The 25,430-nt window shown below is 34.5% G+C and overlaps 1 protein-coding gene across 6 annotated transcripts in view; it reads left to right on the top strand.

Annotated features, from left to right (window-relative positions):
• The first annotated feature begins 5,509 nt into the window (after positions 1-5,509).
• The window catches only part of LOC132204146 (recombining binding protein suppressor of hairless-like), a 38,231-nt gene continuing 18,310 nt past the window's right edge, over positions 5,510-25,430 (top strand). The window contains exons 1-2 of one of the 6 annotated variants that reach the window (XM_059632455.1): positions 5,510-5,663; positions 7,527-7,580. Coding sequence is in view for 4 of the 6 variants with exons in the window: in XM_059632451.1 (XP_059488434.1) it covers positions 11,472-11,594 (123 nt within the window). In the remaining 2 variants the exon portion in view is untranslated. Of the gene's footprint in view, positions 5,691-7,526; positions 7,581-11,299; positions 11,595-25,430 lie in introns of those variants that run through there. The other 5 variants (XM_059632456.1, XM_059632451.1, XM_059632454.1 and 2 more) reach the window with 5 other exon arrangements.

Genomic DNA, 25,430 nt, shown 5'->3' with positions numbered 1-25,430 from the left:
GAGACAGCCACCCAGAATGTCAAAGGGGATGAATCAAGTTTATTGCTTTTTTTTAAAAAAAATAAGGTGCACTACAATTAGTAATTAAATATTTTTTTAATGAAAACAAAACACTAGTTCTGATCATGGTCTGCAACCTTTTTTCATGAGCAAGAAGAGTGCTAAATATCAGTAAATTTGATAATAGTTGGAAAAAAGGCTCATTGCAGCGGGTAGTTTTTTTTATCTAGGAAGCTTTAGCAAAATTCTTGCAAGTGATGGTTCTGTTTTGTCAAACGTAACAAAATGTTTCCAAAAATAATAATAAGCAAGAAAAATACAAAAAAATCAGCAAATAGATTTTTTGCATTTTTCTTGCTTATGAAATAGGGTCGCAGACTGTGACCGAAACTGGTAGAGCTGTTTTGTTTTTGAATAAAAACAATTTTTGCAACGAGGACAAGCCTGATTTCTTCATTTCCATGATCATCTCCTTGAGTGTCAACTTCTTCAAACAAATAACGTTTTATTTGAAGAAGTTGACACTCGAGGAGATGATCATGGAAATGAAGCGATCAGGCTTTTCCTCGTCGTAGAAAATGTTTTTTATTCAAAAACAAATGGCTCTGCCAGTTTCGGTCACGGTTTGCGACCCTATTGCATGAGCAAACGCGCTGCTCGCTGACTAATACAAGAATCTGGAAAAGCCCGATCGCTTCATTTCCAATAAGGTTTTATCCAATTTTATGTTAAGTCCTTTCAAAGTTAAATCTCAAATCATTTGTTTATAAGTTCAGAGTCAGAAAATTCGAAAATTAAGGAGCTCAGGAGCGGGTGGCGGCTGCAATATTCGTTAACGAGCCATGCACCCTCATATCTATCGGCACACAGTGAAAAATAAAGCACATGAATAAAGGACTCGCGCGCGCACCAATGAAGCACATCCTCTGCTGGCGGAACGAGAGCAGGAAACGCGTAATCTTCCACATAAATAATGCCACATATTATTAAAATTAAACGTTATTAACGAGCTGAGGACGACGTCTGCACTCTCCTCCATTTGCCTTCACCCGCTCTATAATGCCATGGATGACCAATTAACTAAAGAAAAATCGGCCAGAAAATAAGAAAACCATTATTCTGGAAATATATTTTTCACTTTGCACGAAAATAGGTCACTGATCATTAATGTTCTTGGAAAATATTATGGAAGTCGTTAAAAATTGTATTACAAAAAGTTTTTTTTTCAATATATACTAAAATGGAATAAAAATCGATTGAATTGAAATGCTAGTTATAGTTATTCCTTTTTCTCATACAAATTGTTTTCAAATATATTTTTATTGTTTATTTGCCCAAATTGTTATTTCATTGTATCTGAATGGAGAATAAATAAATAAAAAAATGTTAAATTCGGGATTTAATGTCTGGTTGAACCAATAAACTGGCAGAAAATTTACGTTCTTGCTTATTAATGATATTGAATAATATTAAATAATTTCATAACAATGTGTAAGCTGATTTTTCTTAACGATTCTGTACGTTTGATTGACCGCTAATATTTTTTTTGTCTTATATTTAATTTATTTTGTCATCTTTGCCATTTCAGTGAAATGAAGAGAAAGCTTGCGGCACAATTTTATTATAGGCAATTGATACCACTACTTCCTTGCGGAACCCTCGACCGCTCTGAACACTTGGTCCACGGAACCATTGACCTACAATCACCCAATCAATCACCCAAATAAATATCACCTCTCCCAATCAATCTGTCTTAAGCTAGCTCATTCTCATTCAGCGAGCAGCGCATATGCTCATGAAAAAGGTGGTACTTGAATATGTGTTTGAATTAAAAGATTAAAATTTAATTGATGTAACAATTTGGAAAAATAAACAACAATAATAATTCACATTTTTATTTTGGTGTTTTTTTGTTGTTGTTAATTTTGCTGATTTTTTGTATTTTTCTTGCTCATGTAATAGGGTCCCAGACCGTGACCGAAACTAGTACAGCCGTTTTTTTAAGGAGGGAAAACTCGATCTCTTCATTTCCATGATCATCTCCTTGAGTGGCAAGCCAAAACAAGCTCCATTAAATGAATTATAGTTCATTTAAATAAGTGTTAAATATATAATCTGTAAAATAAAGAAATTATGCAAATTGGGCCGTGATTTTAGCTATATTCATGAAGTACACTATACAATATCAATGGTAAAAACCAAAATAAAATTGATTTCAGAGTTATTATTTTACTTTTAAACAAGGGAACAAGGGGGGAATTTACCATGCCATCGTGTGAGTGGCACTCTCTAATCACGAAGGTGGTTGCTTTTTAAATAGAGAGGCGACAAGCAAAAAGTGAAGAGGCGTTCGCAGGAGATGACGCTGCTGCTTTCAGGAAAATTAATGGCGCAGAAAAGATATCCTTTTTTGAAATGCACTGTCGGCGGACAGAAAAAAAGACATTGCAAATCCAAGCGAGTACAATACAAAAACACACGTGGCGTAATTGTTGTTTATGAAAAGCAGGGGAGAAGGAAAGAACGCTTTTGTGCAGAAATTATAAAGAGTGCGGTGCAGAACTCGCACAATTGTTCATCTCTCATTACTGATATGAAAAATTTTCAATGTTTCAGCATTAAGAATGTCAAAACCCCCAAAATTTTCAGCGAAATTTAAAATAAGTACAATGAAAATAAAATAAAACGGTGGCTGCAAATGAAAGTTACGTCTGTTTTGCTATTGATAATTTTTTGAGCATCAAATCTGAAATATTAAAAAATACTTACTTGGTAAACAAAAAAATCGTTCAACGGTTCAACCTGTAAATAAAGTCGAATATAGAAATCTCGGTATAGGTAATGTTATAGAAGGCGCGATGTGAGTAGTCTAAGGTGTAATTTTTAAAGGAAACTGATTTTATTTCCCGATCACCTCAGAAACTTCTATAGCAGGCGCGACGCAATTCTTTTAATACATTCTCAATTTAGGGGCCTGCTAGGAAGGATAAGGGTCGATGGGATGGGTTCAGAATGGGGAAAGACGACCTACGTTGGGCCGTTCACACCATTATAGCTGGTTTTTAGCGGGTTTTTAGTGCGCAGCTCTACGGCCTGCTGCTCGCACATTACCCTCATCCTAAAAACAAAAAAACAATTGAGGAAATGAGGAGTGGACTGTTGCGCTCGATACAAATTCAGGTGCCACCCAAGTTCATGCCATTATTGTTGTTTATCTTTGTTGACTTGGCAAAAGCCTTTGATAAAGTGCCTCTCCAGCGACTGCTCTCAAAATTGAAATTTTACGGAATTGAGGGAAAATTAATCCGGTGGTTTAATAGTTTTCTCACCGGCCGCTCCCAGGCCTCCCAGCACACGTCGTGCTCTTTTGGCGGCGTCGACGCCGAGCACGAACACGTACTTGCTTTTTTTTCTTTGAAATAATTCTTGGCCGCCTTGATAGGTTTATACCAGACTTTCAACCGTCAACTAGGCTGGCTGATTGTATTGCCGATGGATTTGTGAGTTTCCTTGTCTGCCCTCTTTTATATCATGAGTTGACAGCCACAATTTCCTCAAGTCTTAAATTTGGATTTTGATTCGATTCGACATTCAACGCCGATGCAGGTTGGAAGACGTGGAAGTGCTGTAAATCTTTTCAATTTATCTCTGCGCGTTTTTCTCTCTCGTTGCATATGGATGAATGGGCAAAAGAAGCGGGGCAGTATGATGGCTTCATTTATTATTTAATGATGCAACCGATGTGCGACGGCCACTTGCTTCCCTGCCGCTTTCAATCAGCTTCATGCCATGCTATATATAAAAAAATAATAATAATAAAATATAAAATACCTATACTAAATTTGATAACCACCAATGAAATTTAATAATTATTAAGTTGTGGTCTCTCACAATTTCAACAAGCTTGCGTTCGTGGTCAAGATTTTAAAAATGTTGCGCTCGCGCTAAATTTTTTTCAAAGTCTTGCGCCCTTTAGTGCTCAAAAATAATTTTTTCCCTTCTTGTGTAAAAAGAAAAAGACCACGTACAATTGGAAATTATTAAGTTGAACGTATATTTATTTGAAGAAGTTAACACTCGAAATAGCTCGGGCTTTTTCCTCGTTGCAGAAAAATTAAAAATTTTTTTTTTTATTCAAAAAACCTGTTTCGGTTGTACGGTCTGCGACCCTGTTTCAACTGAGCCACCAATTCGATCAAAGGTGGATGTCTTTTTTGAGAGAGGAAGTAATAGACAGCTTTTTCTCGAAAACGCGCATGATGCGCCCGACGTCATTCGGCGCCCCGGCGGCCGGCCGCGCGGCGCGCTAATTTTTTTTAATCACCCAATAAAGTTCACCTCTCCCAATCAATCTTTCTTTAGCTAGCCCATTCTCACTCAGCGAGCAGCTCATGAAATAGGTTGTTAGTACTTGAATTTGTTAGTTTTAAGATTATTAATTTTTATGTATAAATGTGGTATTTTTAAATTTTGCTGATTTTTAGTATTTTTCTTGCTCATGAAATAGGTTCGCAGACCGTGACCGAAACTGATAGAGCCATTTGTTTTTGTAGAATAAAAAACAATTTTTCTGCGACGAGGAAAAAGTCCGATCTCTTCATTTCCTTGAACTTATATTACCGGAATCGGGAATAATTTAGAAGTTATAAATAAATAAATATGTCTTTCGTTGCAATTTATGACCAAATTGAAATTGAAAAAACGAAAAAAGCCAAATTTATGGGTTAGAGAGGAAATGAGCGCAAAGTGCACTCTGCCCATGTGTGTAAAAATTTTTAGTTAATATGGTTGACAATTACATTATTCATTCCGATATTTTCCTCTAAATGATATTTGCTAGTGCATAATATGGCGTGAGACATACTTAAATAAATAAATTAATCCAAAATCTCAGCTTGAGACCTACTTTTTGGCCTCTCAATCCCTTCTCAGAGTTTAAAAATATTTTACTGCAAGTTTCTTGTTAGCTTTTTGCAATCACTGCTTATAATTGAATTCTGCACAAATTTAGATATAAATGTCATATAAAACGGCTGCAAACGTGCAAGCACTGTCAAAATCACAAGAGGAGGTTGGTTGGTATATTATACTTACTGCAAATTTAATTTTACGTTGTTCCGATTTCAGTCAATAGATGGCGTACATCTCAACGTAGAAAACGAAAAGGCAGACCAGGCCGAGGCAAGAACTTCTTGCTTCTTGGGTAGGGGTCGCAGAGTCGCAAATGAAGGACGCAATACTCGTCGCAAGTCGCAAACGATGGTTAGGAGAGGTAGCACGATATTTCCGAGGCCGACTCTTCAATGACAAATAAAATATTTAAAACTAAAAATAAATTCATTTTTGAACCTATCCGAATTAAACAGAATCTGAATTAAGTTTAAATTTATAAACCTTCAATTTTCAGGTTTCATTTACAAACCGGTTTTTAAGAATAGATTATCGAGAACCGATACTAATTCACGAATGCCTTACTTGAAAATGCAGTTCGATACTCCTTGTTTTGGAAACCGGTAGTGATTTGATTAACAAACATAATCGGAAAACAGGTCCAGCCGGTGTGGTGTTGTGTTTTGATTTTGATTACAGAATACCTAATCAAAGATGCTTCGTGTTTGAGCTCACAATCAATGCTACGGAATTGAATTTTGCAATTTCAGCAGGTATATTTGAAAGTTCATCATTCACAGGTTCAAATTCTCAACTATATTATATTATTATTAGTAGAATACATGGTTTATAATCGTGAAAAGTGCGATCGATGTCTTTTAAGGCAGAGAACACGGTCGTACAATTAACGAATTTGATGACTAACATAAGCTGTCGTGAGATATCTTCAACAAAATGCTTCCATAAGTTTCCAAAAGTTTTATATTAATGAAATGTGTGCGATATAGTGCACAGGATGTTCGTTGACGATGCAAGTTTAAAGTCTTAATTTAGCTATGGAGTTAAAATACCTTACTTATTATTGTATTATGCAGATTATGTTATAATTATCAACATTTGAATTATTTATCATACGTCGTCATACAATCAAAAGTTTTACCAAACTCCTTGCTGTAGTGCCTTAAAAATTATTATCTATTCAATTCAAATTTTTTGTAACAATTTGATAATAATAATGGTAATGGTACATAAGTAGAGAGTTGTCTTAAAAGATATGTAAAGATTAAAAAATTAGATAGAGTATTTATTGAACACTACTTAGGTGCATGTACAACGGATGTCTAAAGCTAATTTGTCTTCCCATAATTAGTTGAATTAAGCAAGCTCGTTTCGATAGTTAAATTACAAAATACAAAGTCAGTTAATTCTGATTTTTTGCAGCCTCTCTTAGTCTTAGTTTTCGCTCATTTTACATTATAGAATATGATATTGTGAGCATTTATTACCGCAATGCTTGCATTCACAATGGTCGCCTGAGAATGGAAATTATTATTCTTACAGAATAAGTAGAGGTACTCGTGACAAGCAAATCTCGTAAACACTTGGCGATCATTGAACATTGCACTTTGCCAATTTTTATTCTTCAAAGTTTCTTTTTAGTATAACTCATCACGTTTGTCAAGCAAGTGATGTTGAAGTTAAGGAGTACTACTTATTTGTTTGTTAACTGAGGCAAAGAGTTTTGCCAGCAATTTTACGGTCAGTGTATTTTGCACACGTCCAAAGTCATATTTTGTATTCAATTATCTGGGGTGGTTCCCCTGCTTTTGATGAAGTCTTTGTTGCTCAGAAAAGGGTCCTGAGAGCGATGGCTGGTTGGCGTTACTGGAAGTCTTTGACACTAGTAAGATCATGATGCCACCCCTTGTTCAAGAGATATAAAATACTTCCTGCGTTTTCACTGTATGCACTAGAGTGTGTCAAATTTGCTAAAAAATATCCAGGACCATTTGTGAGAAGTATGGAAAGTGAGGATTATAATACGAGAAATAATCCAGTCACGCAGGAGGACTTGTTTATTAAACCAGTGAGACTTAATTTAACAGCACAAAGTCCCGAAATAAGGATCTCACAAATATTTAACCACCTCCCAGAAAGATTAAAAGTAATTGATGTAAAGTTGTTTACAAAAGCTGCTGAAATTTTTTATGACATGCATGATGCATGAGTATCTTGCTGTGTAAATTTGAATAGTATTTTATGTTAAGGTACTGACTTATTCTAAAGATCGTTGTAAATATTGTGATCTAAATGCGGAATCAATGCCAGTATTTTATGGCAAAAATGAATTTTCTTCTTTTATGCAGAGTTTTAACTATTCTTTTACTTGTAATATTGAATAACAATCATTTACTAATGACGTTTTTCAAAAGTGACTTTTTTAAATTTGATTTTTTTAAATATTCTCCTAATATTTGAATCTGAACCGTTGCTATGCGCCCTATTTGTAACATTGTATAAAAAATTCAAGAGTGGAAACACCCAGAAACACAATATATGCAAAATATTTTCAATAATTATTTAATTCTGAAAATTGTTTAGGGATGTTGATTAAAAAAATATTATAATTGTTGCAGGAATCTGATCTAGTCACAGCTGTGCCAAACCTACTTTAATTCAACTTAAAATTGGTGAGTACAATTACAAATTTTAAAATATAGTTTTGGTTTCTCTGTCAAATTATTAAGAATGTATAGTGCAAGTTAAAACGGCAAGCAATTCATTTATGGCGGGATTCATGTAATAATAATATTAGTAATTTAATAAAAACAGATAGTCGTCTGCCGCTTTTCTTCATCCGAGGGCAGAACACAATGAGCCTGATGTTGTGTGGGAAAAATCTCACTATTATATTCCTAACGGGGTAGTGTTTTGGGCTCTCAACAATGAGCACTGCCACTGCTCTGCCGCTGATAACAACAATGCTATGTGATTAGGAGAAAGATAAATTAAAAAATTAAACTCCTCTGCTAGCACAGCAGCTCTGATGAGAAATTTGCGGCGTGAGAAAAACTCCTGTTGTTAATTGCCAGTGACTTTTAATGAGAGTGCCAATTGAGATGCCATCTTTGCTCAACCAGCACGCAAACCTGCACTGATTTTTGGACTACTAAATTTGCTCCTCAAACCGAATATTATTATCGTCTCTTCAGTGGCTAAGTTGTGTGTGCTTGTCCTCCATCCCTTAAATTGTGGGTTCGATTCCCACTCTCGGCGAATATATATTTTTCAAGGGAACCTGAGTAATTTATCATACTAGGGCTGCGAGTCAAGGGTTATTCTTTGCTTAAGTTAGATTATATTAGGTAAAAATATATTGCATTAGACATATGTAATACATCTCCAATTTGCCTTAACAGCAAGTCATTAATTCTAGGGCAAAATTTTATTAAGAATGTATTCATTTAACAGTGTGATTGAGGTTATTCGCACGCCGTTAATAATTTGGCGGGGGTGGGCAAGCATATTACTATCCCTCCTCATGCAGTGCAGAGGGAACCACCCCCCCCCCCCCCCAAAAAAAAAAAAAAAAACCCTGCAGCGGGGTCTCACGCTGCTAAATTTAAGCATTCCAATTCACATCTCCCGTATTCGTTCATCATAGAACTGGTACTTCAACAATAAATAATAAATTTAACACTTTTAAGTTTCCTTCAATAGTTATATTAATTTTGCAATCTCATTATCGCTGGACTTTAATTTACACAAATAAGTGAGTGGGCCGAGGGCTGAAGGATTTTGTGTTAAGAGCTTTGAGAAGGCTGCACTTTGCACCCCAGTTGTATTACAGGCGTCTAATACTTAATCCACTTAATTTTGGATATAACAATAAAAATGAGAGCAATTCATTTCATTTATTCTTCAGAAATAGGAAAGTCACATTGGGAAAGAATTGGCAGCTAGCCCTAGTAAACAACTTTATTAAAACTCATAGGCCCAATTTTAAAGCAAAAATGTTTCCAAATAACTCCGACTGGGAGAAAATGTATCAAAGAGTCTGAAACTCTTTACATGCAATTTTAAAATATGGAACCGTACAATTTTATAATAGACCGCTGGCAGTGAATTCAATTCGCGATTCGGAAAGAAAACTTAGTCGCCCGAGCGCTGTTCGCACTTTTAGGAGAATTAAACAGTGCCAATTAAAACATGTTATACCTATTTTTATCGATTTAAAAAAGGCATTCGACATTCTTATGTGCAAAAAAATTAGCAAAAACATTGAAATAGTTAGGTTTTGATGGCCCTTTCCTGCAGCTCCTCAATTTCCTCTCTGGACGCATATTTTTTTTAGTAAATAACAAAAATAGTGAGAACTTTGGCGTAAATTCCGGAGTTTCTCAAGGCTCCAATAACTATATTATTAATTATTAATCCTTCTCTTTTATTGTGTCATTGGCAATGACAAAAATTACACAAATATTCAACAATGGGACGAGATCATTAAAAACCAGCAGACACTATACATTGGACCCTAAATTCGATTTAATTTTATTGTTATTTATAAATTTTATTCATATTGTTATTTGTATTAGAACACAAATTCTATGACTTGAACGAATTTCATCATTTGATTAATGCAATGTATATTAACTTATTTTAAGAAGCGGTTATTAGTTATTACTATCTGTATGTTATGTGGTATATAATGCTTAAAAAAATAAATAAATCTTGAATCTGTTAGACAGTAGTCTTAAAAATATTTCAGATTCAAAATTAAAATCTAGAGAAAAAAATCCGATGCTTACTTGCAAAGGGAAAAAACTTTAAATTTAGCGTGAGAAATTTTACTTGTCAAAACTGCACATTATAATATGAATTATATAATTCAGTGCTTTAGAACTCGTTTAAGAGTTCTTTTTTTCCCGTAGTTTAGGCTGCAGTGCGGCGAGTAGTCGGGTATTTATCGCCTATCGGTAAATACTCGGCTATGAGTTTCAGTGAGTTGTTCACTAGTACTGTGTGCCTATTTTTCTCCCAATCAATTTTTCACAATTGATTGTTTGACTTGTTTGGAGAAAATAAAATGAATTGAATTGAATTAAAATATAGTCTTTTGATGGCTGATAACAGTAAATTCATTTAAACTTGTTAACTAGTTCAAAAGTGTTTCTTGATTTATTCCTTCTCTTTTATTGTGTCATAAGTGATATTACATTATTATATCTCATATACATATTATATTTCATGGTGAACTTGTAAATTGATGTAAATATGTTTGACTTCTTAACTCTTATCTATTTTCTTTTGGCCCAATTGCAAATGGGTGAATAACGTCTGCGTGCACTATTATGTAATATCACACCATAAGCTAATGAAAGAGTTGCAATTATAGTTTATTGAAAATACCTCATCAGAGTACAATTCTTCAATATTTAGATTTATAAAAGCGAAATTTGATAACAATTAAAATTTTAATTACTTTAAAAATCAAAATTAATTTTAATTAATATTTTTTTTTAACAATTTATAAATTTAAATTAAATAACATATTATTTATAATTATAATATTAATATCGAAAATTTTTTCTTTATGTATGTATGTAATTTTTTTGTACTTTGATGTGCTTGATCAAAAAAAAAAAAATTATTAATAATATTAATAATAAATATGCGTATCCATAGCTTCTTTAACCGTTTCATTCTCCAATAGTTTGGGTTTTCCTCGGCGGACGAATAAATTTTCATGTTGGGTTTTTAACAAACATCTTCAACCTGGATTCACCGCGACAGCCGCGTCTTTTTTGATGTTGTGCGTTTTAGCAGACCTCTGCGATATGAGAAGTCCTTTCTGCTCATTTTTTCGATTTCAATTTTTTTTTTATGTATGACTTGAGCTAAATAAAAAATAATAATGCTCTTTATTTTAAAACATTTTGTACGTGATTTTCTGATCGGCCAAAAAGAGTAAATAATAATAATAAATATTGCATCTTTTTAATTACCTTATGGTGTCACATTACAGACATACTGAAGAGGAATATGTAAATTAGTTGCAAATTACAAAAAACTGCTTGTAAATAAGTAATTTCTTTTTCCCTGCTGTTCATTTCAACTGACAAAATTGTCAATGGGTGGATCGCAGGGGATATTTTATAATTTTGTGATTACATTTCATAATGCCATACATCTAAAACAATAATAATGACAATTTAAGGGTTGTGTGGTGCCAAAAATCTGGTTTGATCGTTCCAGATTCTTTCGTGGCGTTATATATCTCGGCTCCGGATTGCACCTTTAAAGCGGTACACTTTGATTGAAGAATGCAAAAGTGGGAGGCACGGGGAGGAGTCTCCTGTTTTGATTGTCGGCTCGTGGAGCGCACAATTTAATTACGTCACGGTGGCTCGCAATTGGTAGCACCTCAGGGCTGTCGGCTCTGAATTTTTCGGTGTCTAGGAAAAAGCATTTTTCCGAGTTCAAAATCGGCCACCAAGCTGGAGGTCACAAGTTTCGATGCAGCCGCCGGCGTCTCCCCTGGCGGAGGCTTGCCGCTCGAACATCTCCAGCACCACCACCTGATGCCCCTGCAGGCTCTGCACCACCAGCACCATCCCCTCGACAGCAGTGCCTCTCTGCAGACCCTAACGCCCATGTCCACGCACTTGCCTTCCGTCGCCGATATCTACGTCCAGGCCCACGAGGTATGTCCCACTGAGGAATCAAACATTTCAAAAAAGCAGAATTGTCCAACTAAAAAGATAATTATAAGGGTTGTTATATTTGACTATTCATCCATTTCATTGAAGCAAGTAAATGTATAGCTTAAATAATTTATACGTTTTTGATTGGTAGGACAACACCTAAACATCCATAATATTTTGCTTTCTTAGTCTTTCTTTTGAAACATACATACCACGCTAATCTACAATTTTATGAAAAAAATTCATTTTTTTCTAAAAAAAAATTGAATTAACAATCGACTAAGAATCAATAATGATAATTTAAAAAAAATATGGTCCTCCTTTTCAATTAATATGCCTTGAAATTGGTGAAAACCATATGAAATGTTTGATTTTAATAAATTTTTCAAACAATAATTTCTGATTTAAGCTGGATTTAAGCTTCATTCCTAAATCACTCCGGAAAAAAATCTGCAATATTTGTAAAAAAAACGCTTTTCAAAACGATAGGCATCCATTTTGTTTAAATAGTTTTAAGTAACCAAAAACCTTCTAGAAATGTTACAACAAATCGGTCCCATCGTCGCCTCTCGTGGTCTTTATCTAAATAATAAAATAAATAAATGGAGTGTAATGAATTTTTCTTACGGCATAGCAGCATTTGTCTATTTTAGTCACCAGTGGAATCCTCCTGATCAAATTCAAATTTAGAATAATTCAAGATATACTTATTTTTTTAAGCATCGGTATATACAAAAGCATCAAACGTTTATTGTAAATAAGTTTGAATGCATTGCACAATCAAACGATAAATTCTATACGTAAAACCACTAAAAAAGTCGTTTTAATATTTTTTAATACAAATAAATAAAACACAAACTCACAAATATTTACACAAAACATATTTATGCGCCTTATAGAAGATTATTTCAGATTCCTCCACACGGAATAACTAATTATGTTATTGATACTTCAGGAAGACGATAAAAAATTCTAACAATTATGATTTGAGGGGAATGCGCTGTCGGGTTCAATCTGTTAGGTTTGACATGCAAGTTTTTTCAAAGATTTAAAGTTTTGTGGAAATGATTTGAAATTATTTTTTGTAAAATTTCACACATTCAAGGGCGTGGTCAGACAAGACAGGCAGGATTTAAAATTCCTTAAAAATGAGTTGCCAAAGACTCAACAGGCCTCAAGTTATGTATTTCAAGTAAACATGATTATATACAACATCATGTTTTTTAAACGTCTGGGAAATATTAAGTAACTTATAATAAAAATAATATAATGTGACTAGATAACAATATTAGTTAAAGACTTCACGTGAAGATGCTTGCACACCAGTGTTTGGCAATTTTCTTCAAGCATTTTTCATACCATATCGCAAATGAAAAGTAATGAAACTTTAGCCTGGCGCTTCCAAGTTTCTTTTTTTTCTTAAGAAAAGCAGGAAACGAATTGACAATTGCAGCCAATAACTTTTAAAATTTAACTCATTGTTATTCAAATTCAACTTCCTGTTTTACCTCAGCCTGACATACACAAACGTCACTGCAATATGTGCTGCGTTCTATTTAGTTGTTATAATGTATACTGCAATCTATAGACTCTTTATGTCTTAATCAGAAATAAGAAATGTTGCACGAATGGAATACTTAAAGAAAAATTACACAAATTGCCGCAAATTTTATTTCTCATTGAAAATTATCAGTTTATTTATTTTTGCAAGTGAAGAAAACGGCCTTTGTCCATAATCATTATTGACTATTATAACTTCCACCCGACCCAAACCCACCTTACTTTCGACAAGGAGCTCAAACGCAAATGTGAAAAATGTGAATTTTAAAATTAAATTAGAACGATCAATTTCTAACACAGTGATAAAGTAAATGTATACTAAGGCAAGTTACTATTTTTTCTCACCAAATTGTGAGATGCGATCACTGGGAGGAAAGGCTCGACCAAGAGTTGTGCTCCACTTGTCCTGTTCGCATGACTCGCCTGCCGGTCAGCCCAACATGAAATCCGATCTACAATATTGTATTATTCTTTTCCTCTTTCACTAATAACGTGGCACTTCTTGAGAGTAATCAACGCAGTGAAGGACAGCTGAGGCTTCAATCGAAAATGAATTTATTTAATTAAACGCACATACATCCATGTTTGTGTTTTCTGAACAAATTTAGGTAACAAATTCTACTTACTCTACTTAATAATCTTAATAATAATTGGCTATTTACTATGATGCTCGATTGCGAGTTTGGGCAAGTATTTTCCAAAATGTCCTTTTGTTTTTTAAAATTTAAAGCAGATTTTTTGTAATTAAGATCTAATTTTGCATAGTTAAAAAATGTGGTTTCAATTACAAGGTAGATAATTTTTCATTGCAATTCTTCCATACATGGACACAGCGCACTTTGATTCCATTGGTACCCCAGAACGGCCATTAATTTTTGCCCAATTTTCCTTGTTTAATTTTTGCCATTTTAACTCCATGTAATTTGAATTACATTGGAGAAATCAGATGTAGGCAACATAATACACAGAGGACGCTTTTGTTGCCTACATTTGATCATTTTTAACGTGCGTTTTAATGGAAACTACCCTCCCTTGTGAAATTGGGCAACTTTTGATAGCCATTCCAGAACACCCAAGGGTAGTGCAAGTTGCATACCAAATTTCAACAAAATCGGCGTGTGTCATCTCAATAGCTTACCTTGCTTTGGTCCGAATGCATTCAGTCTAACGCCGCTTGGCCCGAATGCCTGGACCAAACGCAATCCACAATGAAATCTCCTACTCTCATTGTCAGCGCGATCGGTCTAACAACTTGGTCCAAAAGCAATTTTTTTAAGAGCTGCCAACTTTTGCGCTATTTTTAGTTGAAAAATTATCGCAGTGGTTTTAGAACATAACCAGGAAAGTGATCTTTACAGATTATGAACTTCATCAGGTATTAATTTTTTTCAAATATTTTATATTTTTTTATTATTATTTTTTAATTTCTTTAATAAAATGTGATTTCCTGGTACAGGCACCCTTGACAAAAGCTTCAACAGGAATCTGCCAGCTGAGAGTAGTTCTTTTTTTATCGATAGCACAAGTGCCTGCAGTTGGGGTGGTTTTAAAAGTGTTAATTTTGGGAAATTTTCGCCATAAATTTATATTTTTTATTATCACAACAGGAATTTTTATAGCTTTTTTACTCTGATTTTGTCACAGTATCTCGCGTCTCGGAACAAAATTCCACGTAAAAGGCGTTTAATCAAAAGTTAATAATTTAAACTTGACTTGGCCCCGGGCCAACTTAGCCCACCAGCAAAACTGAATGGCTGGTTAAATTCAGCCTGGGCCAAGTTAGCCTTTTGGAATCGCCCCCAATATGTTTTAACGTAATAAACAAGACCAATTAATCAATTAATTGGTTGCTGTATAGGCCAAAGAAGATTAAAAAATAAACTTGCCGTCTCATAAAAATTGAATTTTTATCATTTTCTTCTGCGCACCTCTTATTTCCTTCTGAACCTGCTCGAACGTAGTTTTATCACCCAAAAATAGCGCAAAAGTTGGCAGCTCTTAAATAAAATTGCTTTTGGACCAAGTTGTTAGACCGAACGCGCTGAGAGTAGGAGATTTCATTGTGGATTGCGTTTGGTCCAGACCAAATGCATTTGGGCCAAGCGGTGTTAGACCGAATGCATTCAGACCAAAGCGCTCGTAGACAAAATGCATTCAGTCAACTCAGCGCGTTCGGTCAACAACGTACGCAGTCAACAACCTAGCCAACTCTAAATGAGATTATAATTCTGTGCGCATTCTTCTTCTTTGTCATTATTTTAATGCGTCTTCAATTAAAAAAAATGTAGTTTGGCTGCTACTGCTTTGTGTGCATGATTACTTTGGGAAAAGTAAAGGTCCTTGCTGCCTCTTGTGGAAGAAGCACGCAAGTATGTACTGCAACGCGCGCACCAGTTCCCACGATTTGCGCTCTGCACAGGTATTGTGGCGAAAATTCCTTCCAAGTCCTCCTTCCGGTCCCCCGCACTCCGGATCTGATATCAAAATTAACGAGAGCCTCTTGTGATTATTCAGACAAAATAAAAGCCACATCTCTTAATTTTTTTTTTAAATTTAATTATATTTTCAAATTCAAAATTTAAGTTTATTATGATATAAGCTAACATATACAAAGTATACAGCTATTGGAAAACTTGTCAGGAATTTTTAATTCGCTGCCGAAAAACCTGAAAACCCTCGAAAATTACGAGGAACTTGTGAAGGAAGTGAAAACTTTTGTACTTGAACGCCAATTCTATGACTTAAACAAATTTTACCGTTTGAATAATTTTGACTTATTTTATAAAGTGTTATTGCTACTGCAAATTTATGCTTAACAAAATAAAGAATATTTGAAATATAAATTGAATAAGGGAATAGTATAAATTTTTTGGAGCGAAGAGTTCGCTCATGTCATAGAACTGTTTTTCCATCGCATTCAAAAGATTTAACCTCCTTTACAAGGACCTCGTCATTTTCGAGGATTTTCAATGATATAGGTAAGGCATTAAAGATGATTATAATTTCACTTTATTCAGTAACTCTTCATTACAATTACAACACTTTATGCTTTTTGGCAGAGCATTAAAAATTCTAGGTACCATAACAATTCAATTCAATTAGTTTATTCTCTCACAACAGGTCAAAACAGAAGGACTTTCTGCAGTTATTTGCAGTCTACAAATATTTTCGATAAGAGCGTTTTCACATACATTAGACTGATTGCCACGCGTAAATTGACCCCCTAAGTAGCCTTCAGATTGGGATGAGGTGCCGCTTTTTGGCGATGCTGGTTGCATATCAAGCGTTGCTGCACCTTTGGCCGACATGAAAAAATAAAATAACTGGGTGGTGCCTTCTGTACCGCCATTAAAGTGCACAGGCCGACAAGACTTTGTCTTGGCCTGACCCTAAAAAAAAATATTGTTATTAATTAATTAATGCATATTTTCTGACCAGTGTATATCCAACTTTAATGAGGCATGCAATAGCAACTCCTATTTATAAGAAATATGACCGCTTGGATTTGGCAATTTCTAGTTTGGCTACTAATTCCAACGTTTTGCAGAATTGCTTCCTTCTGCGTTGTGCTAATTGTTCCTAGACAATGATTTAATTTTTAGTAGCCAGCACAGCTTTGTCCACAGGTCAACAAACCACTAATACAATACCACATACAGTTTTGTCTCCTTTTGAATTGTTCACTAAGTTGTATGCTGTTTTTGAGAGGTGAAAAAAGCATTAGGTTTTTTTTTTACGATTTGTCTAACGCTTTTCGAAGCTTTTATTACGTTCGCGTTGCAAAAAAATTTGAGCGTTGTGGAGTACGCTATTTAATTTGTTTAATTGAAACTGGTCAAATTTTTTTACTGCGTAAAAATTTCAGCCATACTGGAAAGTAGTTAAGAAAACTGATTTAACAAAACAATGGAAGGTGAAAAAAAATTATTCTGCCAGAGGTTTTCCAAAACATTTATTTCTTTTATTTTATTTTCTGTCTGCGCATCCATCCCAATTCCCACATAAAAAGCGCAACAGGCGGCGCGAATCTGTGATTGAGCCACCCAGCGTCATTTTTATTTTAAGGTCCAGTAGCAGCCAATTTTGGGACAATCATGTGAGCATGTATTCTCTCTAAACTTTTCCCCCCATAGATGGATAAGTAAATTTAATTTTTTTTCACTTAAATGCATCTTGTAATAAAAAGTATTTAACTTTGGACACGAAAAATTTTTGGGGTCCAAATTAATGGTAAATGACTCCTTTTTAAAAGTCCTCAAACGTGTGAGAATCAAAATAATTTGTTTCCTAGAAAATTCATAAATTATTTGTAAAAATACACTATCATATTTTTGGTACAAAAAGAAGTGCCATGAATGGAATAAAAATATGAAACCGAAGTGCAGCCTACCTCAATGAAGCGAATTGCCGGCACCGACGAATAGCAGCCTGCAGAGGTATAATAATGGTACGTGCGACCAGTATGCTCCATTGAGTGAGAATTTTCTCACAAGACTCTTCTATTCTGGTAAAGATCGCGACGACCATGGTCTTTGCCTATGCCGCGTGAGCCCGCACAAAAGGGATTGCACGTGCTTCCAACCGAATGAAATACTTTTTATCGCTTGAAAGATTTGTGTTATTGATGAAAATTCATCTCGATAAAAAGGCAATATCTCCAGCTTGCGCGCTTTGGTACTGCAGTTAATATTCTTGTTTAACAGAACAGCAATAAAATTAAATTGGTCAGAAGACATTATTTGTCTCTAACTGCTTGGTCAAAAGAGTCCTTAAGTCTTAGTTGTCTGTTTAAAAGCAATTAAGAAATTCATTCATTACTATTCATTTAATTTATTCTTTTGCACCAAGTAATACACAGGAAGTCAAATTGGGGGAGAATAAACAATGTACTAAAACTTTTTGGTCCAATTTAGAGAAAAAAATGTTTCGATATCGGGCGAAGTTTTCGCTCTGAATAATTAGAGTAATTTTTTTTTATCAGTTTTTGAAAAGATAATACTGTAAAATGAATAATTTAGCTTATATCAAAACTAAATAAACTTCAAAATTAATGTATTTTATGTTAAATATTTTGATTCTCACCACAATAATACAAAAATGTTGCAACAACATTATGCAACATACAACCAATGAGGGAAAATAATTTTTTTCTATCAAGCCTTCCGAGTATATTGTTCCGCAATAATGAAATCTACCACTTAATTAAAAAGTTGGCAAAGAAAACTGACGTTAAATACAAAATCAAAAATTTATTTTTGTTGACAAACTGAATTACATACACAGACAATACATGCTTTTACTGTGCATAATATGTTAAAAAAAATTGCTGAGCAAATGTGCTCGTCAGTTAAGATGAGCACCAGCTGATGAGTTTTCAAATTTGGCTGGAATATACTTAGATAATATCTACCTACCCTATCTATAAAATTTTGAAACATAGTGTTATGTTTATGGGTTTAGGTTTATAGAACTGGCTGCAATTTTCTCCTAATGCGATTTTCCATAATTTTCTTCTTATTTTGACTTGTTGTAAGGTAATTAAAATCGCAATATTTTTTCACGGGAGAATTCGTTTGAAATAAAATGCAGGTGTGGAATTGTTTGATAGGGTGCATGGGATCGATCTCACTGAAATTCGTCGCGGCGGACCACGAATGAGTCAGCTCAGATAATTCATCTATTAAGTGCCACTTGCAGCGGCTACCGATTTGTCCTTGATCGTGATCAATTTCTTTTTTTTATTTCTTTCTTCCATCTGACACAATGAAAGTGTGCAGACGCGGGTTCCCATCGTTTTGGATGTTATGCGCTCCGACACCTGCACCCGAAGATTATTTCTTCTCAAGCGCACATCATAAGAGAGACCGCAGAAAACCATATCGCAGGTGGTAATTGATTTACTCCTTCATGGGCGAGAAAATCCGTCTTGGTTTTTTACGAAAGGCACGTCCTTTCATTATAAAAATATTAGAATGATTGAAACCCAATGGTATCGGTTTTGCAATTTGAGCAGAACTTGCCAATCAGGAAAATACCATATACACCTGGAGTTATTGTAATTCTGAAAAATAAATTTAATTTAAATGTATCAACTTTTCAATGCACAGTTTTGAGATCGAGTACAGTAGTTACTTTGATTTATCCAAAATATCCACAAAATTCTTAAAAAAAAATTTACTGTGAATGGGTAATAAATAAATACAATTTTTTGCTTGGAAATGAAGATTCGGGCTTTTCCTCGTTGCAAAAAGCCCGAATCTTCATTTCCATGATCATCTCCTCGAGTGTCAACTTCTTCAAACAAATTTTTTGCTTGTTCTTTTCAATTTATTTTTAGCCTCTAGGTTTAACAGCCAGTTTTTTGCATACATTTTTTACATCGAACGATAGAAATAAATAATGATAAAATATAACTATTAATTTTTAACGGTCAAAGAAGAAAAATTGGAACTAGAATTTAATTTTTGCTATTCTACCACCACAAGTTTACAAAAATAGTGAAATAAGAGTTTTTAACTTTAAACAAGAACGTTCCTAAATTAATCAAGATTCAAAGTTATTAAATTGTTTGTGATTGTTCTTTTTTTCTTTGATAGTGTGGGTTTACCGCGCCGGCAGAGTCTCTTTTGATATCGGGAAATTGGCCCAATATTCCTATCTCGGTCCAAAATGTACTGTGTCGGCGCTATTTGAATTTTTCACTTAGTGAGTTGCATGCGGTTTTTGAGCGGACGCAGAAGGCGTTGGGCATATTTTATGATTTGTCCAATGCGTTTGGAACCGTTTGTATTCCGCTCGTGTTGCAGAAATTTGAGCGTTGTGGTGTCCACGGAGTTGCTCTGGACTGGTTGCGCTCTGCACTGACCGGTAGGACGCAAAGGGTGAAATTGCGTGCAATGGCTGGTGACCGCAAAATTGATGTTTTTTCAGAGGGAAAGGTTGTGGGGTCCTCCGCAGGGGGGAATCATTTCACCCTTTACGTTCATCGGCTCAGTTCATGATATGAGTTTATTTGCGCTCCAATTTTTACTGTTTCTGGTTAATTATGCCGATGAAACTTTCGAGTTAGTTTTCACGGATACATTGGAACAATTTTATAGAGACCGCGGTTGGCGCCTGTTAATATGGTAGAGTTTTGCCGAGTTAATTTTCTGACTCTTAATTCCAGTAATTCTTCTTTTGATTACTTGTAATTGTAATTTGGGTTATAGTCATCAGCAATTTTTCTTTCGTTTCGCAATCGCAAAGCAATTTGTGCATCGAGCTTGGTATACAAATAATTTTATTTTTATGCAGCTTGGAAAGATAAAAAATAAAAATAACGAGGACCTTTTTAAGATTTTTTTAATATTTGTTTATTTCATGGGTCCACATTGTTGCAACTACATTGTTTACATTAAAATAGATTGTTGGAGTTTTTTTCTCTCTCGCATATTTTTCAGTGTCAGTTAATTGACCGCCAGCTCTTTTATCATTTTGAGAAAAGTCCTATGGAATTTTATTTTAACTAAGTTCTCTTTAATAAAATTGGATTCAAAGTAGAGATATTAATGAATGGCCAAAAATGACCAATGGAAACTGATTATGAGCTATAGAATGTTTTGTTATGATTATGCAAAGCGTATGCGTTGGCAGCAGATATAATGATATGGGCGTCCTCAAACGTCCTTCTCAAAGTCATTTTGTGAGAATTTTTTTTCACTTATTCTCTTGGGGCTTTTTTCATTATTGATTGCTCGCTCGCGTCGCGTCACTCCCATAGTGTACCGGCCGCTCACGCGTGTCCCATGCAAACAATCATAGTTAGGCAAATTGCACTCCTCACTCGCGCTCTGCACTTTTTTACATGACTTTAAAGTAAATTTTATAATAAGCTTTTCGTACTTTATTTTCTGAAATATTTACTATTATTAAATTATTTATTCACATTTACAACATGGTATCACAACCATCACACATGCATTTGAATCATGATACAGCCTGAAAATTTGTGTTAAAAGAAAATAAAAAATTTTCGCAAGTCCGCGGGGTTTTCACTCACAATAAAACTTCTATGCATTAAAAAAATCTTTCAATTAACGAACAATAACTTTGAGGTCCTACCCTCAGCGCCATGGGTTAACATAATTATAATATAGTAATAATTCGCAACGGAGTTTGCTGCGGCACCGAAAATGTTTGATTTTGTTCACAAAATTTTACACAAAAAATATTCAGGACATTTAGTCGTAGAAAATCAATTCCAATTCCTTCTTAAACACTTGATAACTATCAATTTTTTTGATTAGTTTGGGAAGACGATTTAAAATTCTTGGGATCATAATGTGAGGGGACTGAGCAGTCAGCAACAGTCTGATTGGTTTGACAAGCAAGTCTTGCTCCGCCACAGGTGAGTTTTGCTAGTTAGATAAGAGTATCCAAGGTATGGTCAATTGCTTGCGAATAATTATTATTTTTTCTTGCTCATGAAATAGGGTCGCAGACCGTGACCGAAACTGGTAGAGCCGTTTGTTTTTTAATAAAAACAATTTTTTTGCAACGAGGAAAAGCCCGAATCTTCATTTCCATAATTATTATTATTGATCTTTATTGACGTATGAGGCGTCACCACGATGTAATTACTCATTGCGACGCGCCCCATTTGCAACATAGTACAAAACAAGTAGAAAATAGAGAGTAAAATACAACAAAAATATTACAACGTATCATTTAGTTGAAAAAACTCTTCTTTGCTTTAAAATTTAATATGTGGCGTGCAAGCACCATCTCATTAGAATCGATGTATTATGAATTTTATATATTATGTGTTTTGTCGTATATCTTTCTTTATTCTCCATTCATGTTAGCATTACATCCCTAAAAAATAACGCTGTTCAAAATAAGCGGAATCATGCATCTGCATAAAAAGTATCAAAATAAAAAAAATGCAGGTAAAAATGAATGGAGTCAACAATTATGCTAAAAAAGCATAGTGCACGTACATAATTATATATTGGTATTTAGTTAAGTATAAATATAAATTTAACTGAATTGAGTTGAGTTGTTAGCTTAAGTTAGTTTTGTATGTAATAAATAATATAATTTAAAATTCATTCATTGACAACTGCTTGTGTGCAAACCAGAATGGGTATAGCAAGCAACAGATGTGTCTTTATCGGAATTTGTGAATCGCAGTTTCACGTTTACCCTCAGAGAAAGACAGAGTCAGGTGTTTGGCATTTAAAACTAGTGCGTTGGAGAGAGGGGAAGAATGTGTTTCTTATCAAGACAAACTCATTAATTCAATTATGCAATAATGAAATTGTATCAGATGTGCGAGAGGCAGAGGCCAAAAATTACTTCAGCAAGACAATAAAAAGGGGCAGAGGTTCCCACAGTAGTCAGACACCCATACTACACTGGTGCTGTGCGCGGGCCCAGGACCACAGAAAAAGGGGGAGGGAGCAGAAGGCTACCGTGAGAAAAAAGTATCGCGAGCGAGCAGCTCACGACAAATATGAAATAATGAATGTTAAATAACTGCACACAGGAAGGAAGCCTGGGGTGCGACCGAGCAGGGTGTGTGTTAACAGGTGAGAAGCTACACATTGATTGGTGTGGGAAGAGAGGAGCTACTCGGACCTGCTACTTGAATTTAATTATTTTATTAAATATATAAATGTATATATACACTCCGGCTTGTGGTGCTTTGGTGATTTAAAAAGTTCCCATATAGTACAGATGCCCTTTGTCCTGCCGAAATATTTAAAAACTAAAATGGCACGTTTCATTTTTTTTTATTTGCTTTTTTTTAAGTGGAGAGAAATATGTTTAAAACTGCATAAATTCTATAATTTGATCAATTTTGTCGTATTATATTGAACAATGCGATTTATTCGAACATAGTTTCAAAATCGCGTGTTACTGAGGCAACTTGTTTGCCAAAGGTATTGCCGTTTCTTCACATTTTTTAATTGTATTCTCATTGACTTGATTTGTGAAGAATAAACAATAATAATAGTTACAACGGTCAACAAATTAAAGAAATCTCTCTTGGGGCGTCTGATAAAGTTGAATCATGAGATGAGAGGTTTGAAAGTTGCTCGTTTTGTTGACTCAAAATGCTTCAAGGATTTCAACGGATGATTTTCTTAGATTTTTCAATTCAAGTTTTGAGCGATATGCGAAATTTATTTAGCAGTGAGTGGCCATCCTACAATCTAACTGCACAGATACCCCTCAAATTAAAGCTTACCATAAACTCACTGGCCTTTTCCAAACCTATTTGACCTGTGTTTGGCAAGGGTAGTTGGATTTTGGAAATTTGGCATGGAGATACCCTTAAGGTAGGTGGTCAACCTAATGTATATTGTTAGTACATTATCCCAACATTTTTTTACGCGGGCCCAAAAGCAATATTTTGCAAAAATAGTGTTTTCTTAAATTTCAATCGTCTCGGCTTTTAGTGCGGCAATTTCAAAAAAACATGACGACATTTGAAAGCCACTTAATTTGGCTGCAATTCGTCAATTCAATCCATTTATTTTATTACAAACAAGCCAGAACAATCAATTGTGAAAAATTGGTTGGGAGAAAAAGAGGCACACAGTGAACAGTATTTACCAAAGAGGTGATAAATACCCCATTACTCGCCGCAGCAGCCTAAACTACGGGAAGAGTCAAGTTCACAAAATTTAAATTTTGATGAAATTTTAAAAACGCTGCCAGATATTAAAGAACAAAATTTTTAATCTCCATGCACAGGAAAGATGTTCAGCATTTTATTATACACCAGTGCACAAATTTTGAACTATAACTGTAATGCCACATTAAATAGGTTATAAATATCAATATATTAATAATAATTATAAATCAAGATTAACGATTGAAGTAATTGCTATCGAGGGCGATTGTTTTTTTTATTGAGAAAACAAACGGCTCTACCAGTTTTGGTCTGCGCCCTATTTCATGAGCAGGAAAAAATTTATAAAATCAGCAAAATTGAAAAAAAACAATCTCTTTAGTCATTTTACTTCATACATAAAATGTTTTTTTTTTTGGTAAGATTCTAAAAATTTTTTGCACATGAAATTGGGTCGCCGGCCAAAACTGGTGGAGCTTTTTTTTTTTTTTAATAAAAACAATTTTTCAAAGAGGACAGCCAATATTCTTCACTTCCAAGGTTAACGATGTTTTTTTTATAATACCATAAAAAATATATTGATGAGAATAGTAAAGAATATAATAGTAATCTTAGCATCTTCTCTAAGTTTTCACATTTTCACCAAAAAATTATAAAAGGACGCAAAGCACATTGGTTTTTTTTTAATCATAATATCGTTTGCATGGGGTTTGGTTTCAGGGGTGGGTGGGGGGGGCGATGAAATAATTCATCGCTTTTCCCTTCCAGTGGAGGGCTGAAGGAGAGGGAGGGAGGGGTCGCGACAAGTCTTGCTGGATCGCGTTGGGAATATTGGTAGTTGATCGCTGGGCTGGCGCCAAAAGCTACTAAGCTGCTCTGCTCCGATCTTGCTGCAGTCCCGGCAGCGACGATGCCCGTCGTCATGGAAAGTCGATCCAACTGGGTAATTATCACACCTCCTTAAACAACTAATTTTGCCTTAGTCTTTTTTAATGTGATGTCAAGAAAAATATGTGCATGCACATGTATTAAATTAGGGACAAAAAAAGTTAGATTTTTTTTAAGAACAGAGGATCAATAATACACAAATTTTCTTCAAAATGAAATGCACATTCTTCGACCTGCAATGTTATCCTTATTTTATTGTGTGTCCTTTTCATAGGAGTAAAATTAAATGGAACAATAAAACATAGATTTCTTATAATTGTATGAACATGAACACATTGAAAAGAAAATGCTATAAAAATTAATTTATCAGGAAAATACTTAATCCAAGCTAAAAAATTTCTGCGTTTTTCTATTCTTCTTTAACTCCAATTCAATTCGTTTATTCTCTCACAGCAGGTCATTATTTTGGGGGAAAAATTACATTGAAGAGAGAATTGGCAGCCAGCCCTAGTAAACAACTTACTAAAACTCATAAACTTAATTTGAAAGCATTCCAAACGAGTGGTACAATTGTGTAATACATACGTCGTAAAAGCATTAAAGATTGAATTAGAAATTATCTTCTGTCGAGTCGGTGAACTCCACGCCCGACCAACCATTTGGGCAAAATAGAATTATTTTTCTCCATCACTCATCCGCATGTTTTGTGCCGGAAGATCCAGCCGTGCGGACATTTGCCTGTTTGCACTTAAAGATTATCTTCTGAT

The sequence above is a fragment of the Neocloeon triangulifer genome, unplaced genomic scaffold (assembly GCF_031216515.1).
Source record: "Neocloeon triangulifer isolate White Clay Creek 2 clone unplaced genomic scaffold, ASM3121651v1 ptg000022l, whole genome shotgun sequence".
Classification (NCBI taxonomy): Eukaryota; Metazoa; Arthropoda; class Insecta; order Ephemeroptera; family Baetidae; genus Neocloeon; species Neocloeon triangulifer.
Note: the sequence above shows the minus strand (reverse complement) of the source record. Positions and strands in the feature narration are given on the sequence as shown.